At 43.3% G+C, this 16,774-nt stretch overlaps 1 protein-coding gene across 3 annotated transcripts in view; it reads right to left on the bottom strand.

Moving 5' to 3' along the window:
• The window catches only part of TTC28 (tetratricopeptide repeat domain 28), a 358,389-nt gene that overhangs the window by 213,910 nt on the left and 127,705 nt on the right, over window positions 1-16,774 (bottom strand). The window contains exon 1 of one of the 3 annotated variants that reach the window (XM_067539399.1): window positions 13,890-14,216. The exons of the other annotated variants lie outside the window; for them this stretch is intronic. Coding sequence (XP_067395500.1) covers window positions 13,890-13,916 — 27 coding nt within the window. The 5' untranslated portion in view covers window positions 13,917-14,216. Of the gene's footprint in view, window positions 1-13,889; window positions 14,217-16,774 lie in introns of those variants that run through there. 3 annotated transcript variants of the gene reach the window in all.

The following is a 16,774-nucleotide window of genomic DNA, read 5'->3' as shown; positions in this document are numbered from 1 at the left end:
TCTCCTTGCATCCTGTGCCCACCAATGATACCCCATTTGTCCACTTCTCCCACAACCATCGCCACACCTTTTTCCAGGCTGGCCCTGTGCACTGAACTGTCTCCCTGAGTTCTCTCCTCATTCAAATCCATCTTAAAGGCATACTTTGCCCTCACATTGACAAGTATTGAGTTAAAGACCTAGTTACAAATGTCTTCAATGAGTGACAACACAATCTTCTCCTTTTGTCCCCATCCTGTTGTTTTCTTGCCCTGGCACACAGTTACATTTCAGTTACATGGGGAAAGAACCATGCATCTTCTTACATGCACGGAGAGGAACCAAGCACAGTGCTGGACGCTGGGAAGTAATAATGAATCTACGTGTTGCAGTGAGCAGACTGCACTGCCGTGGCTCACATTTCAGTTTCAGAGTTTGTTTTCACTTCCTTGGCAGCAGCAATTTCAGGAAGTGAGGCAATAGTCCCTTAAGTAGGTCAGTGTAAGGGACTCATCTGGGCAGAAAACCATTCAACATGGGGGGTCCCTAAATTCTGCCACCAACACAGTCCAGGTACTTTACAGAGTTCCCCCACCAGCACTATAAAGTTGTAAGGAGACTTACAGTCAACAGAAATACACCTCCCACCTTATGCTGTTCGAATCAGTTTTGTCTTAGTATTAATACTAAATTATTTATTCTTCAGGCTCCGTTGTGTGCATCTCAAATAGAGGGCAGAAAACCTATAAAGCTTGATATGCTATGGTGCTCTAAACATTTGGTTTGTTTAAATGAAATCATTTTGTTAATTGTATCAGTCAATTCCGACAATTGCTTCATAATACACCCTCTCCTGACTTTTTTAGAACTGTCTGTGAAACTCATAGAAATGATGGGAACCCAGTGGCCTTAAGCATTACTAGTTTATTTTCTTTCATTTACCTACAGACATTTATTTAGTGTCAGTCATCACAACATCTGAATGCCCCACATTGTTAAGCACTCGATTTTACTGGCACTAGTATACAAAGCTTTTCAGCGAAGAGTTTCCCCCATTTTAGTGGGACACTACAGTGCAGAGAAGTAATGCAAATAAAGTAGAGTTCCTCACAACTTCCACATCCAGTGTCTAAAGCTCTATATATACTACAACGCAATCAGCCAGAGAACCCACCTGCAATACAGTTTCAATTTGCAGTGTAGATGGAACATTAACCGCGACTGAGCTGCATCAAATGCGTCAAAGGCTCTAAGTCAGGATAGATCATGGTTACGGTCCCACCCACACCATATACTGGTAACTTGTTTTAACTGGGTAAAAGAACAGGTCTCCCAAATCTGTATTGTAGATGAACCCAAACAACAAAACAAAGAGGGCTGCATTTCTTATTTTATCTTGATTTGCTGGGAATCCCCATACAGGAGCTGAGAACAACCTCACAGTGACAATCTGTCTCTCTTTAGGTGTTCTTTTTTAAATCAACTGGAACAGAAAAAAGTCCATATTCAGAACACTGCTGTTCTGAGAAGAATGGGTCAGGGTTACCGAACCACAAGGTTTCCAAACATCTCTCTGAGGCATCTAGAGCTTGTGCCATTTGTTTCCATCTAAGGCTTAAGCAGTTTTTAACGTATGTGCTTGGGTCTCCTAATTCAAGCAGGGATGGATTGCCAAGGTGCTGCGTCCTGCAGTGAAAGGAAAAGAACCATTTTAAGCAGGGTGATCACTGCGATTACCCAGACTTGCTCATTTAGACAAGCCTTCCTCTTGACATGGGTGCTTTGGTTAAGTTGACTGTCCCTTTCCTCATTTTAATGTATTCTGAGCAGACTCCCAAGTGTACTTAAAAGACTGTCCTATTCCTTTGTCCTGCTTGAGGACTAGAGGCCTCTCCTTTCCTAGGGATAAGCTGGGCAATTTACTAAAACAATGCCCCATTGTTTTTGAGTTAAGGACAGTGGTATTCAGTTTGCAGAAGGTTTCTCATTGTTGCTTTGTATTCTACTCATTGCATGAAGTGCACATAGATCCCATACATCTGCATATTTATTAAAAATTAATAAAAAGGAATAAAGGAACAGATGTTTCTAGACGGTAATAAACTAAATCATAAATGACACAACTCTGATGGTATTGCAGTGCATCTACAAGATACACTGTATTCCTATGGTTGATGCTACTGCAGAAAGACTGATTCTCAAAAACAGGTCAAGGGGATTAAACATCACATTTATCATCATTTCATTTGGTATTTTGCATGTTATTTGGGTAACAAAAGGAGCAAGATGAGCTGCTGTTATTCAGTTGTATTCCAGAGCCACGGTATGGCTGCATTTCAGCTTTATATTCTAATTCCTCGTAACAGTGCAAGCTACCAAACCATTAAATGTATGGGTTGCTGACAGCATGTGCAGAGATTGCCTGTATCTATTTTGCTTATGTAAATATGCAGATTCAAAGTGTTTTTTAAGTGGAGTTGATCCTAATGAAAGGTGCTGAATTCACAACTTTAGAGACTGAAGTCTTCTGTTTATCACAGGGCAGGCATAGCACAGACAGCAGCAGGGAAAAAGAAGTGAGCTTCGACAAGGGGTGGGCAATAATTTTCACAGAGGGGTCACTCCATGAATTTTGGTAAGTCGTCATGGGTCTGGGCCACTTCCGGCTTCCAGTCACATGCCTGGAAGCAGGAAGTTCGGGGAACCAACCGGCCGAGAAACTAAGCTGTCCATGCTCCAGCTACATTGGCAACTGGAGCATCGGACAGCTTACTGATTCTTGGCCAGTCACTTCCCGAACTTGCAGCCACGTGATCGGAAGCCAAAAGTACAGGTAGCGACTGGCCGAAAGCTGCCTGGCGCTCCAGAGTGTTGGCAGCAGAAGCAATGGATTGTGTGGGCCTGCTTTCACCCCTGCATGGTGGACCAGACAGAAACGTTAGATGGGCTGGATCCAGCCCATATTTTGCCCACCCATGGCTTGGACTCTATTCTCTTCCCAGAATTCAGATACCGTGCCTATCTAATGTGCTACACAGTTCCCCAACAATTTCAATGCAAGAAGAGTTCTGAAGCTTTCCTTTCTTAAACTACAGGACTTGTCAATACTATGATGCTTACCACCAGGCTTGGTACACTACAACAGAGAGGAATTTTACTCTACATTATTTCTAACATCTGTTCTCTGTGCTAGAAGTGTATTATTCATTATCAGTTATCCTGTAGTGAAGGTGGGAATTCAGTCGAATGGGCTGTCTGCACTTCATTAAATATTTGTTTTAACTGCAGTCCGCTGTTTGCAAAAATTCAGACTGAGGAGCAGGATTAAATCAGTGATTTTAGAGATACCACAAGGTTACAATGTCCATGCACAGTAACAAAGGCAGAGGTCAAGTTCCAAAAGGATTCACATGCTGCAAATAGAGCAATTCTGCCTCTTAGCAGGAATAAATTAAGAAAACTTCCTTTGCAGAAATGTCCATAATTACAAATAATTATCTTGTACTCTCTCAAATTCTCCACCACAGCACTTACTGCAAAGAGTGTTCCCTTCAATTGCTTTATTTGAGAAATATCAGAGGAAATGTTTCTTTGTGAATAATATGTTGACATCACATTAATTAAATTACAGTTTTGGTGTGTGTGTGACTATGCAGCTATCAAAATTCATCCTAACAAGAAAGCATCCAACTCTAACTGCAACACCCCTTCATAAGGTCATCACAGCAACAAAAAGAACAGATTAAAGAAGATGAAAAAAAAATTCAGCTAGTTCCAGAAGATACAGTAAAGAAAGATAAAATTAAGTAAAATTTAAAAAAAATACAACATAGTCCTAAGAAGTGGCTTTCCGCTGAGAAAGCTAGAGGCCTGGGGACATTATTTTGATGTGCCCTTTTTCTTAGGGCAATTAGGAGAAACATGGAAACAGCTGTTGCAGTATTTGTAAAAACTGTGCAAAGCCAAACAAAATACCAGAGGTTCCAAGCAACTCTGAGCATTGCATTTGTTGTTGTTCTTGTGCAGAAGTAAAATGTAAGCAAAACCAGTCACTCATTATTTCTTCATAAGCAAACATGTAAATGCCTCATTGTCAACACTGGAGTTTGAGTCTGTTGGATTTTTGCTGTCTGCAAATCTCCATTGCCATCTCATATCTCAATTTAGACATTACTGTGCATTCACCACTGTTGTGACACTAACGGGGACTCCAGTTTTACAGTGAAATGTTGCATGTTCCAGGCCCAGGATAAAGACAAAACTCTTACAGTATTCACTACACCAAAAAGAGAACTATCCAAAATAAGTGAGACTTGGCTGCTGCACTGGGCCTATTCACAGCCTACTGTCTTCAGAACATTGTAAAATAGGGATGTTTGCATCAAGATCATAAAAGTCCATCATAATCTGTTCTATTCAGTACTCATCTACAAGATGGGCTGTGAAGTCTCCCTTAGAACTAGCTGCTCCAGAGTGCACTAGGTCAATATTCAGCGTTAGAGACACTCCTTAAATGGTATTAACACAGGGTGAAATATTTACCATTTTGAAAGCCTCTAAATATGCATTGACATGATGAGGTTAATAATCCTGGAGAAAAGACAAATACTAGGCAGCCTAGAAGCAAGAATTTACAAAGATAATCAAAGAAAATTAAATTCAAGTAACTCCATTCAAACCCTGGTAAGTGACAGACAAAGATCATGATGTACAAGTCAGCCAAAACAGCTCCCATCAGAATGTTTGAGTCATGCTACGAAAATCTGAATATGAAAAAAATAATAGCTGTTCCACAATCCAACACAGAAACAGAGAAAGAGAATGAATAATGTTGCTAATTATGTGCTAAAATAAGAGAAACCAAATCTCATTCCTTAGAATAGCTGCTGCAGCAGTCAGGAAGGAATTTCCTCCTTGACCACCACTGCACAGTTGGGTAGGCATATCTGCTCTGCCTCTAAACCATCAGGTATTTGTCACTGATGCAGGATACTTAACTTGATCGACTAATAGTCTGGCTACAGAAAGGCAAATCACACATACCTATGGATGACAAAGTAGGATTGGGGTTCCTAGGCGCTACGATAATACAAATAGTAAATAATAATATGCTCAGAAAAAAGCAGAGCTCTGGATATGTGGCATGTGCACTGAGAGTGTAATAGGTAAGACAGAGAAGAGGAGCAGAAGGCAGAGAAGTGAGTTGTGTGAAACAGTTAATAAAAGATTGAGGAAAACATTTAAAGGAAACAAATATTGTGGAGTAAAAACCCACGAACCCCGAAGCTTCAAAGCTAGACAAACACTAAGCTGCCTTCCAAACCGCCTATGTGCCTGTCACTTCTGCAGGATCTTTGGGCTCAGCTCAGTTACATCTACTTCCAGACTTCAGCATAGAGAAGTTGCAAACCCCTGGAAATTAAGAACGACATCTTTAAAAATGTAAAGGGAACTTCCTCTTCACTTGTTTAGCACACAAGACAGTTCATTCTGCCTACATTCACTCTTGCTGAACTGAAAAAAGCAGGTTCTATCCATAGCAGCCAACTGAGCAATCAGTAATATTAAGGCTCTTTCTCTCTTTCTTCCCTGTCCTCCATATATGAACATGGATAGATTTCTTCCTAGCAGACAACAATGGACTGGATAACTGAACAGGAAAACCGTTTGGAAAACAGCCTCTTAAATAAAGGAGACTGATTTAAAATTAAAGCCTGTACCTCTTTGAAAAGGAATGTGATTACATTCTGATGTGTCACTTTACTGTAGGGCTTGCATTATTTGGTCATTTCGTTGTCTAAGCTGTTTGTACTACCTCAGGCATGTAATTACCATCTCAGGCTTGGCTGACACTTACCTCATCGATTCGGCGGCAGTCGACGGGAGTTACGCAAAGTACGCAAAGAACTTGCGTAACTCCCGTCGACTTCTGTGCTTCTCTTCTGCACGCTGTCTTCACTGCACTGCACTGACGGCAACACGCAGCGCGACGCCACTTGAAGGGGTGGTTTTAGTACGTCGACTTCTGGATTGACTGAGTGGATCTTCACTAACCGCTCAGTCGATCCAGATAAGTCGATCTGACGGCGGTGACTTTGCCGCCGTCAGTGTAGACATAGCCTCATTCTCTACAAGCAGTATAGCATCCTCCCTTCAAAAAGCACATCCGCTTTCATGTACATTTCTAAGGCGAGAAAATGAATTCCACAACACTTGTATCTGACAGATGCTTCATGAGACAGGTACCAGGAGTTCTGAATTAGCGTCTTTTCAAACCTCCAAGTGACCTACAATTACTACACTACCTCCCTGACATCATGTTCTTTTTCTCTCTCTTCCTGCATTGGACAGTATGAATAGATTTTAGTTCTGATAACAAATGCTCTACTCCTTTGATGTTAAGCCCTGCAAGATTATCCTCTTTGCCTCAAACCTACAACAAGGAAGAGCAGGAGCATGGATTTTACAGACTTAAACAGGTACACATAATTTTCACGTCTTTAATCTAGACCAGCGGTTCTCAAACTGTGGGTCGGGATCCCAAACTGGGCCTCACGGGCCAGCGTTAGACTTGCTGGGGCCTCGGGCTGAAACTGAAGCCTGAGCCCAAGGGCTTCAGCACAGGGTGACAGGACTCAGGCTCCACCCCCACTCTTCCTGGGGTCATGTAATAATTTTTGTTGTCAGAATGGGGTTGTGGTGCAATGAAATTTGAGAACTGCTGATCTAGACCAGAAATTCTCAAACTGGGGGTCGCAGATGTATTCTGAGGGGGGCATGAGAAGCTTTAGGAAAAAGAACTTACTGAGCACATTTTACCCACCGCCATGAATAACTAACCAAGTTGATCCCTCCAGACAGCTCAGCTCCTTAGCTGGCGCTGTGCATTTGGACGGATTTCTGTTAAGCTTGCATAGCATTATACAAAGTCATTGCCATCTATACTGTAATCCGTTTGTTACGACACGGTGTGCACATTTAATTGCAAGCATCGATCACCAGGGCAATTTTGCTTTTCCTCTGATTACAATGGATCATGGGCTCTATTTCAATCAATGCCTTGCTGCTTTTCATATTTAGTGAAAGTCACATGTTGGTTTTTCTTTATCGGTATATGTCATTGTGTAGCGGGGGAGGGGGTGTAAACTACTCCAGAGACAAAGGGGGACACTGACCTAGACAGATGGTACTGAAAACAGAGCTGCTTCACTTAAAACTGAGCAAACTAGATATGTACAGCTCATCATGAGAAATCTCCAAAATAAAGGCTACTAAAAACTAGAGTCCCCTGAACAGCTGCATAAGCCAATTCAACCGCCGACATTTCTCATTAGAGTTGCCATCAGATCTGGGGGAAGCGTCTCCATGTCATGTCTCTGGTGGAGGACTGCAGAAAAAGCAGCAGTGCTATCCTATCACACTGGCCAAAAGATTCATTAACAGCGTAGACAGAGCTGTGATTTCAGGTAGGATGGCATTTTCAAAGCAAAGTTTCACAATATCCATAGAAGGAAAATATATACACTATTTAACTGTCCAACAACACTGACTCCTTTTAATTTCTTTTAAATAAAATAGATTCAGAGTCAGATTCAGATTTGTAAATGCCCGTCAGAGACTTTAAATACACCCTCTAAATATTGAATATAGGAGTTTAGAGACAAATTAATTATTCTGACCTATTTCTGATGGGTATCAGTACTGCCTAGAAATAGAGGTAAAGTTCATATCTTAGCCACAATATTAGTTACACACTTTCTGTCATTACTCAGTCCATCTGGATTGTTTTCACCTGGTCTAAATAGACTTTTGCCAGAGATGCTCTAGTTTCAAAAATCAAAAGCCCACACAGTATCCTTAATTTTTAATGCAATCAATTCCACCACATCCTGCAATTCACAAAAGTAACTTGCCATTAAGGTAACTCAAAGGCTGATTAAACTTCCTTTTCCTCTGTAGAAATTATCATTTCAGTAAGTTCTGTTCATTCTAAAGACGCTCTCTGACAAGGTAGGAAGCAGCTTTCAGTTCTGTAAGCAATATGGAGTGCAAAGGCTAGATTTTTACAAACAAATTTTCTTCTTGTCAGAGAATCAGTCTACCCAGTTTGTTGTGGAAAGGAGGAATTCTTCAGCTGGTGACATTTCACAAGTGCTGTAGCTAGCACTCAGGATGTTTTCCCTACAGTGTTTCTAAGTAATATACAACAGAAACACAATTACTGATAAGAAAAAAGGTCACTGAAAGAGATCTCATTGTTTTAATAGACCATGGGCAGCAGTGGTTGATGGGAGCGTATCTCCTGTCGATGTACTTACTTTTATGATGACATAGCGGGGCGTCTTCACAGTGCTGCATCAACAGGAGATGCCCTCCTGTTGACACTGTCTTCCACCTGTCAGGGAGGTGGACTAATTGAGTCGAAGGGAGAGCGCTCTCCCATCGACTGAGCACACCTACACAGACCCACTCAATTGATGCTGCTGCATTGATGCCTGCCGCCGGGGGAGTGTAGACATGCCCTCGGTAGAGATTTCCTATAGAATGTATTCATTTTTCACCTGGGCTCAATTCATGAGCTCTAGATCACACAGGGAATAAGCAGCACGCTCTCAACCTAGACAACAGCGGATGTTTGTCCCCCACAAGTGGTACTCTGCACACAACAGGGCTAACACCTGAACAGTAGTTTAAGACTGCAGACCACGGGTGTAGGTGTAAGGGGAAGCCCAGAAAGGGCTCTGCCCTCATTCAAGTATTATATTTTTAAACTGAAAACAAAAAATATTTCAGAAAGTAGGAAAACTGAAATCTGTTTTTAAACTGTCATATGTTTTAAAAATCATTACAGAACATTCAAACAAAGCATCCTGCAATAGGTCCAGACTTGGTTCAAAGGACAAAGCTTACTGTGAAGACAAAACAACAGACAATATGGTAAGATTTGCCTGAATCTACTAGACGCAGATTTTCTTCTTTCCTACAAAAAAGCTGAAATATTGATTTGCAGGTGAGTTTGGTATCAAAGCTATATGAATCAGCCCTACTGGTGTCTGAGTTAAATGACACTTCAGCTCTCAGTAAATATACAGAATTTTAGCACATCAATAACAGAAGTTTTGCTACTCAGTCGTACATTGGAGGATTCATTAAATCATTAATAACATAGTCAGTGACCATGTGTGGACATGGAGGCAGATGCTGGATGCACTTCTTATACTTGGACCAATTATATTCGGCAGCCTCTGACACAGATTATAATTAGCATGGTAGTCCCTCCATTACAAACAAGATAGGTTTACTAACCCTTAGAGACACAAACCACCCCACTCTTCTTCCCAGCCTGCTTGCCTCTAGAGTGTTCCAGCTTTAACAGCGATGAAAGGACAGCTCCCACAATATTATGCAGTGTTGGTGTAGCTGTATAGGTCCCAGGATATTAGAGAGACAAGTTGAGTGAGGCAATTGTGAGAGAGACAAGCTTTGAGCTTACACACAGCTCTTCTTCAGGTCTGGGAAACATACTCAGAATGTCACAGCTAAATACAAGGTGCAACAGATTGTTTGGCATAAGTAATTAACACATATTACAAGGGACCATTCAAGGGGAAGTGGCCCACTGAATAGACACACCGGATTTATGGTTTACTACAACAATCTATAACTCACTGACAATCCCTCACAGCTGCTATTCCTCCCCCTCTTCCTTTCCTCACTATGACCGGAGGGGTGTTAATGGGCCACTTCATCTTGAATAGTCCCTTGAAATATTATTAACTACTTATGACAAACAATTTGTTTCATCTTGTATTTAGGTGTAATACTCTGAGGCGAGGTTTACACTACAGACCTACAGCAGTATAATTAACTCACTCCCTGAGCAACATAGTTATACCAACCTAACACACACACACACACACACAAAACTACGTTTACACTGATGGCGGCAAAACTGCCACCACCAGATCGATCTTTCAGGATCGGTTGTGCGGTCAGTGAGACCCACTCAATTGATCAGGAAGTCGACTGAGTAAGTCCACCCGCCTCAACTGTGAACACCACGCAGAAGGGAAGCTGAGCAGTCAACGTCAGTTACGCAAACTACTCTGCGTAGTTTGCATAACTCCCATCGACTGCCGCCGAATTGCGCAGTCAGTGTGAACCAGCCCACAGCATAGACAGCACTATCTCAATGGGAGAGCTTCTCCCATCGACATAGCTGCCACCTCTTGGAGAGGTGGATCAATTATACCAATGGGAGAAGGTCTCCCGTCAGTGTAGGTGCATCTTCAGTAAAGCATTCCAGCAGTGCCGGTATAGCAGTAGCACTATCCATGAACACAAGCCCTGAATGTGTTTCCCAGCCCTGAAGATGAGCTCTGTGGAAGCTTGACAACTTGAGTCTCTCACCATCAGAAGTTGGCCGAATAAAAGACCTCACCCACCTGGTCTTACCAATTCTAGTGTCAATCTGTAAAGCTGCTCATCCAATGGCTTTTTCTCTCTTTATATACTAAAAAGTTCATTTTGGTGAACAAGATAGTCAGTTCCAGGAAAAATACCCTCTTCCCCCCTTCTCACTTCCAAGTAACTGCTCTAAGTCTCTAGGATGGCACTACTGCCCCACACAGTGGGTTTGGACTGGAGAGTGCAAGCTCCCAGCAAAGAAGATTGTTCGATGGGATCTAACAATGAGGACCTATGGGAAATAGATTGTCTTCTTCATGGGGGAGTTTTAAATGAGCCATTTGCCAATACCACTAGGACAGCACATGGTATACATGAGATTCCCAGTTCTTAACTGCAGTCCTGTTTACACTATAACGTCTACCATTAATCGCTCAATTATACAGAGTTTGAATCTTTCTAACTTTATAAACATACATACAGTTTATGAACGGAGCCTTATTTCAATCTCTTTTATATATTCATTTGCTGGGTTCAAAATGCATGGACTCAAAGTTATAGTTGCATCTTGGGATCAGAAAAAAGGATGCAGGACTCTCCATGCACTTGTGCTGCTGGTAAATCGCATGCTCTGTTAAACTGCAACTATGGTACTTGGCCATGCACCTGAAATGGCACAACCCACAAACCCTTCAAAATCTCTAGACAAAACATGGCACAAAGGGGAGCCAGTTCAAATCTAATAAATCAAAATAAAGCCCTCATTTGGTAAATTAAAGGAAATATGCTCAGTTTGCTCCTGTACAAATGTTTGCAGCTCCTGTTTTTGTACCAAAACATTTGTTTAACAAGCAAGAGACAGGCAAATCATTTTATTATTGGAACTGACCTATAGCCAAATGTAGCTGGAGGCTACAGAATGCTAGCTATTGTATCTTCTTGGTAGCACTGTTAAAATGATATTGATCCACTGAGTGAGAATGGTACTACTATGCCATCTGTTTGTGTTCTGTATCCATCATTTGCTTCAGACTACTCAATAAAGCACATGATCCTAGCACTACCAAGGCATTAGGCAAGGACAGCAGAAACCCTGGCTATGCTCGTGTGAGCACTCTGGCAACAGTGACAAACAAACCAAATCTCCACTAAGATTTTTATTGGTACTGTACTGCAGTTGAATAGAGCCTTTTCCAGTATGAAAATATTTTCCATCACATCACAGCAGAAGGAATTATTTTTACCCAGACTACCAGCTCAGCCAGATTAATAAGATATTTGATAGCTCAGAGTGAATTAAAAAATCTCCTGCACATTCTAACAGAATCCAATTTGGTTGCTTGAAATACCATAATGTAGGATTATGATCTAGACATTAGCACAGACAATTAACATAACTTCTGCTATTGTGATTTAAGCATCACCAGAGTGACCCAATACGGCAGAGTGAATCCTGACACTTGAAATAGAATCTTCTAGAGTCAAGAGGTCCAGCCAGCAGCCAAGAATAATATTTCAGTGGTTCAGCCAATACATCAGTATGCATGGCCTAAAGGGGTTTCCACAGCCACAACCACAGGCGTTACTGTACATTTGTTGGAACAGTAAAAACAGACATTTATGAATGTACAGTTTGTAGACATCTTAAAAACAATTTGAGAGAGAGATGGAGACAGAAGCTTGATAAATGGACAGACGCCTCCAACAAGCCTACATTCCCTCAGTTATTTCTACTTAAGAGTTTTTAATCTGAGACGTCAGTGGTTGGAAATATTAAAAGAACATCGCTGGGCTTCACAATAGAGAGAAGAGATGAGGTGTCAGAGATATAGAAGCCTAACCCATTATCCTGAGCTGCAGTGGGAATATGAACTCCAGTCAGGCTATTCTGAAGCACTGTTCATTTCAGTGTCTAATAACACTCAAAGCAAGAGATCCTCTCACGCATTTCACATATGATTTCTATTTCTGCCCTGATGTAAAACATAATATCACACATCATGGTATAAAGAAATAGGCAGCCCTGCTGGTTCAAGCAGGTTTTTCCAAAGAGAATAGCCATAGCTGCCTGAAGCAAAGGGTCATTGCTTGGGAGGGGCACAGAATAATCAGTTTGCTAGATTTTTTTAAAGAATGTCAATAAAACAAAATGCCAAATGTGTTTTTTTAAAAACGTCCTGCTATGCGGCAAACCATCAGGGTCACAATCCAGGCAAGTTAGCAAAAAAGAGCCTCCACAACACAGACAACTTGCTAAAGGCTGCATTCATAGCACATTCCTGCATTCATTGCATTCATCTAACACACTATTTCTGTGGCCAATGGTAATTTATTTTTACATAACTATTGGAAGCAGAGTCTACAAAGCTCATTTAACACAGGAGCCATATTAGGAAAGAGCCGGAAAAGAGAGATTTACTATTTACGATCCATGCGCCAAACACACACTCAGACACACACACATGCACAATCCAGTGCACACCATCATGCACACACACAATGGCACTCACACTCAGGCACACTGGTTAGCACATGCACGTTGCCATTAGAGGAAGAGGAATGCAATTTGTGCATACACTGCAAGAGTGAAGCAGAGCAAATAGCAAAGCAGCTGACCTATGCACCAAAACATGCACACAGACTGAGGCAGCTCCACCCCTTCACCCCTGCATCTGAGCGAGATGGACTATCTGTACATTTCTGCGAATGTGCTGCTCGCCCCCCAGTGGGACTCCAGAGAAGCTGCTGTGCGCCTACAAGCCTCATTAACCCCTTTAGGGCTAGGCCATTCCAGCTACAATTTCAGCGCTTTTTCCAACATAATGGAAAGTGGAAAGAGGTAGGATAGGTAAGGGCCTGCAGAACTATCTCCAAAGGGTTGGAGTCAGGAACGAATAAAAAAAGGCACTGCCCCCCCAGCACGTAATGAGCTTGTACTCCCCTCCCCAGGGTTCAGTGCCATTGCACAGGCACACGCTGGATCAGATTTCTGCTCCCGAATACACAGGACACCTCTGAAGCCCCTTTTTGCACATTCTGTGGGGTTACAGCACAAGTGGGCTGCATCCAGGCCAGAACCAGTGCTACAAAGCCATTAGTCCACATGTCTCCTCTTTGTGCCTCCTACCATTACCACCCTGGGCCAGTGCAGGGAACTGAGAGGAGAAATGACAAAGGAAGAGAAGAAAAATTAGCACTCGCTGATGCTGCCAGTCACAATGCAGGAGGACAACATAGCCCCAAACAGCAGCCAGCATACTTCAGGTGCTGTAAAATAACCTGACAGCGAAAATAGCAACAGAACATGTATGCCTCATAGCAGGGGCCTGGACCTGCTCAATTCCCAGGTCCTCTCTAAAGGAGAAGGGTACCTGTGGGCGATGGGGAAGGGTCTGCTCAACCCTCACCACGGTCACCTGTAGAGGAGAGGGGCACAGGCTGCTCGGAGGATGTATCTGTGAGGGTACACTGGGCAGCCCACCCCACTCCTCACCATCACTCACCTTCTTCCGGGGCTGCCATTTCATCATATTTGTAAAGCAGAAATGTTGAGCATCAAGATATTGGCTGGATACTGGAGGCGGATGCAGGGCTGCAGCTGCAAGTCATGCTGCCTCCGTCCTGCCCCTTTAAATCTTTGCCATATTCACTGGAGAAGGAATTCACAGAGCCACAAAAAGGGGGAAAGTCTCGAGTCTTGTGGTATTTAGCTCAAGAAAAACCAGTGGAAGCGCCATAAAAATCCTGCCCATCAGGAAGTCCCAGCAGCAGCAGCTCCGCTACCTGGACAGGTCATTCTCCAGGGAGACCTGCAGCCTTGTGGGCCCCTGGGACAGGGTTTCTCCTTCAGGGAAGAGCCTTGGTGGAGCAGGAGCTGCCCTTCTCTCTCCTGCAGGACATTAGCACACACGCACACCCCCGCCGCCATCCAAGCCACTAGGCTAACAAAGATCAAACCAGCGATCCGCGCACACGCAGCCGGGGCGGATTCCTAACTCCGGGATGCATTTCTGCTTCAGTCCACGCTCACAAAGTTAATTCCCAGGAGTGTCCGCAGAACAGACCCGCAGAGCCCGCCGTGCACGGAGCGGCACTGGCTGGGCGCCCAGCTCTGCCCGCAGAACTGCCACACGGAGAAAGTTACACGCGGGTGAGGAAATCCAGCGAGAGCCCCCAGCTGCACGGCTCAGCCTGCACTAATGACTTCCTTCCCGCTGTACAGGCTCAGCCTGCCCTGCTCCGCTCCAGCCAACAAGGCAGGAGCCTCCTGGGTCTTAGCTCCTCCGCACAGCAGCCTTCCTCCGACGGTTACAGACGAACACCAGCCTCGCATTGCAAAGCTCCGGCTAAGAAAGCGCTGACGAACAAAGGCGTTCAAGGCACCCTTTCAAGCAGCTGGACTGAAGCTGACATGGCAAGCTCTGGTCTCATGGAACAGATCCTGGTGCATCTGAAAGTTTCTTTAGCAAGGGTTGGCTGCAGCATTACACAGTTGAGAAATAAACAGAGATTTAAAGCAGATTTTGCACCTCACCCTTTTCCAAATCTGAAATGCTCAAATACCAACAAATGTTCAAACACCAAGGTCTGTAACAGATCGCACCCAAATGCCTGTAACAAAACCCCACTGACCCCAGCTTGCTGCCTCACAACCTTTAGCCCAAACCCCAGACATAACCAGGTAACAACCTGTAACCCCTATGGTCAGTTCCTTGCAGCTGAAGAAACTCCATTTCTTTGCTATTTTCTTAGATGGCTCCTCATTTTGTCTGCTGGCATCTGCAAGGTCAGTCTGCAGGAAGAATATGGGTGCATGAAGCAGTATTTTATCATTTAAAGGCAGATTAATTCTGCTTTATTACTACTGAAAACATTGTCAAAAGCAGTGCTGCAGGTAACAATCCTGAATAGGCAGCTGTGGGGAAGGGCTGCAGGCATACAGGTCTCATACTTCTATCATTCAAATGAAAAGCCCCTCAAGGACAGGCATCCCCCCAAACCCAGTGCTGTAATGTAATCATCACATACAGCGCAGCATGTATGGAATTCTCCCTGCCTCCCCCAACTGTAGGCCCCAGGCCCTCAGCTGGGCAGCTCAATTCCCAGAAAATCACTAGTTACAGCTGACTACTTCCAAATTACTTTGAAGTCGATATGTGCTCATGCTGTATTAATATTCAGAGGCACATAGTTAGAGAGTGTTACTATCACATTAATTACAAGTTCAGAGTCCCTCTGACAGGATATTTGCTCAGCAGTGAACTTGGCTGAAATCCTGTTCTTTGACATCATCATCATATGGACACAGCACTTTGAAATTCCCTTTTTTTCCCCATCAGAAGTTATCGCATTTTCTATTAAATCATATTTTCCTTGGCATTTATTTTGCTGATTCAAACCAGAAGAAAAATTAGAGAAGGGGAGAAAGAAAGGGAGATGAACAGAAAAGAAATGGGACAGCAAGAAGAGGTGCAGAGAAAGGGAGGAAGAACAAGAAGAACAGAAAGTGTTCAATGCAGTGGAGAACTATCTTAATCAAAATTAAAAGCAAACCAATTAAACTAAATGTCTGGATGGTGCCTGCCTACCTACCTACCTACCATGAGTTCGGCTGGCATTGTGATTTCTCCAAATGTGCTTTAATATTTACACTAGAGCACAGGTGCCAACAACAGGTGGGGCTCCTATACTCAGCAAAATACTTGAGTCATTTCTTCTGAAAGCTGTCCTCTCCTGTCACAGCAATGTTGCCATGCTGGAGCTACAAGCTTCTTGAGACAAGGAAAAGCTCTATCAACAGTTACATGACAGCAGAGGCTGGAAAGAGGTTACACAGCCTTCAGGAAATGGGGTTACGTAGACAACAAGTTGTATAGCAGGGTTGCCAAAATGTATTCTGCACAACAACCAGCCAGCAGGCAGGGCCCAAGAATAATTTTTTCGGACTCAGTACAAACTTGTAACACGGGCTCCCACCCACACACATACCACAATCCCTCATCCCATACATACAATCTCATGAGCCATGAAAATTTTTTCCTCATGGTAATGGGGGTTGTAGCCTGGGCCGGACCCCCCAGGCCCCAATAAAGTGTACCTTTTCCCCCCTATGTGGGGGCCCTGCCGGCAGGCACTGACTCAGCTTGAGCACAATAAACTCACATTAATTACATGCCATGTAGCATTTGGGCCTTCTCAGGAGGGCCAGTGGCCCAAAACAGATTAAGAACCTGGCTCTGAAGGAAAGTATCCCTTTTGCTTCTGTTCTGATTGCATGAGAGGAGCCGATGCCTCATGCTTCACTTCAGGTATGCAGTGAGCATGTAAGACTACCAGGATGATTTAGAGGCAGACTGGGAGAATTTTCCAGGGCCTTGTACAGAGATCA

Source organism: Emydura macquarii, unplaced genomic scaffold, assembly GCF_026122565.2.
Source record: "Emydura macquarii macquarii isolate MOO-44397 ecotype Brisbane River unplaced genomic scaffold, CSIRO-AGI_Emac_v2 contig_554, whole genome shotgun sequence".
Lineage (NCBI taxonomy): Eukaryota > Metazoa > Chordata > Testudines > Chelidae > Emydura > Emydura macquarii.
The sequence above is the reverse complement of the archived record's forward strand: the minus strand, read 5'-3'. Positions and strand labels throughout refer to the sequence as shown.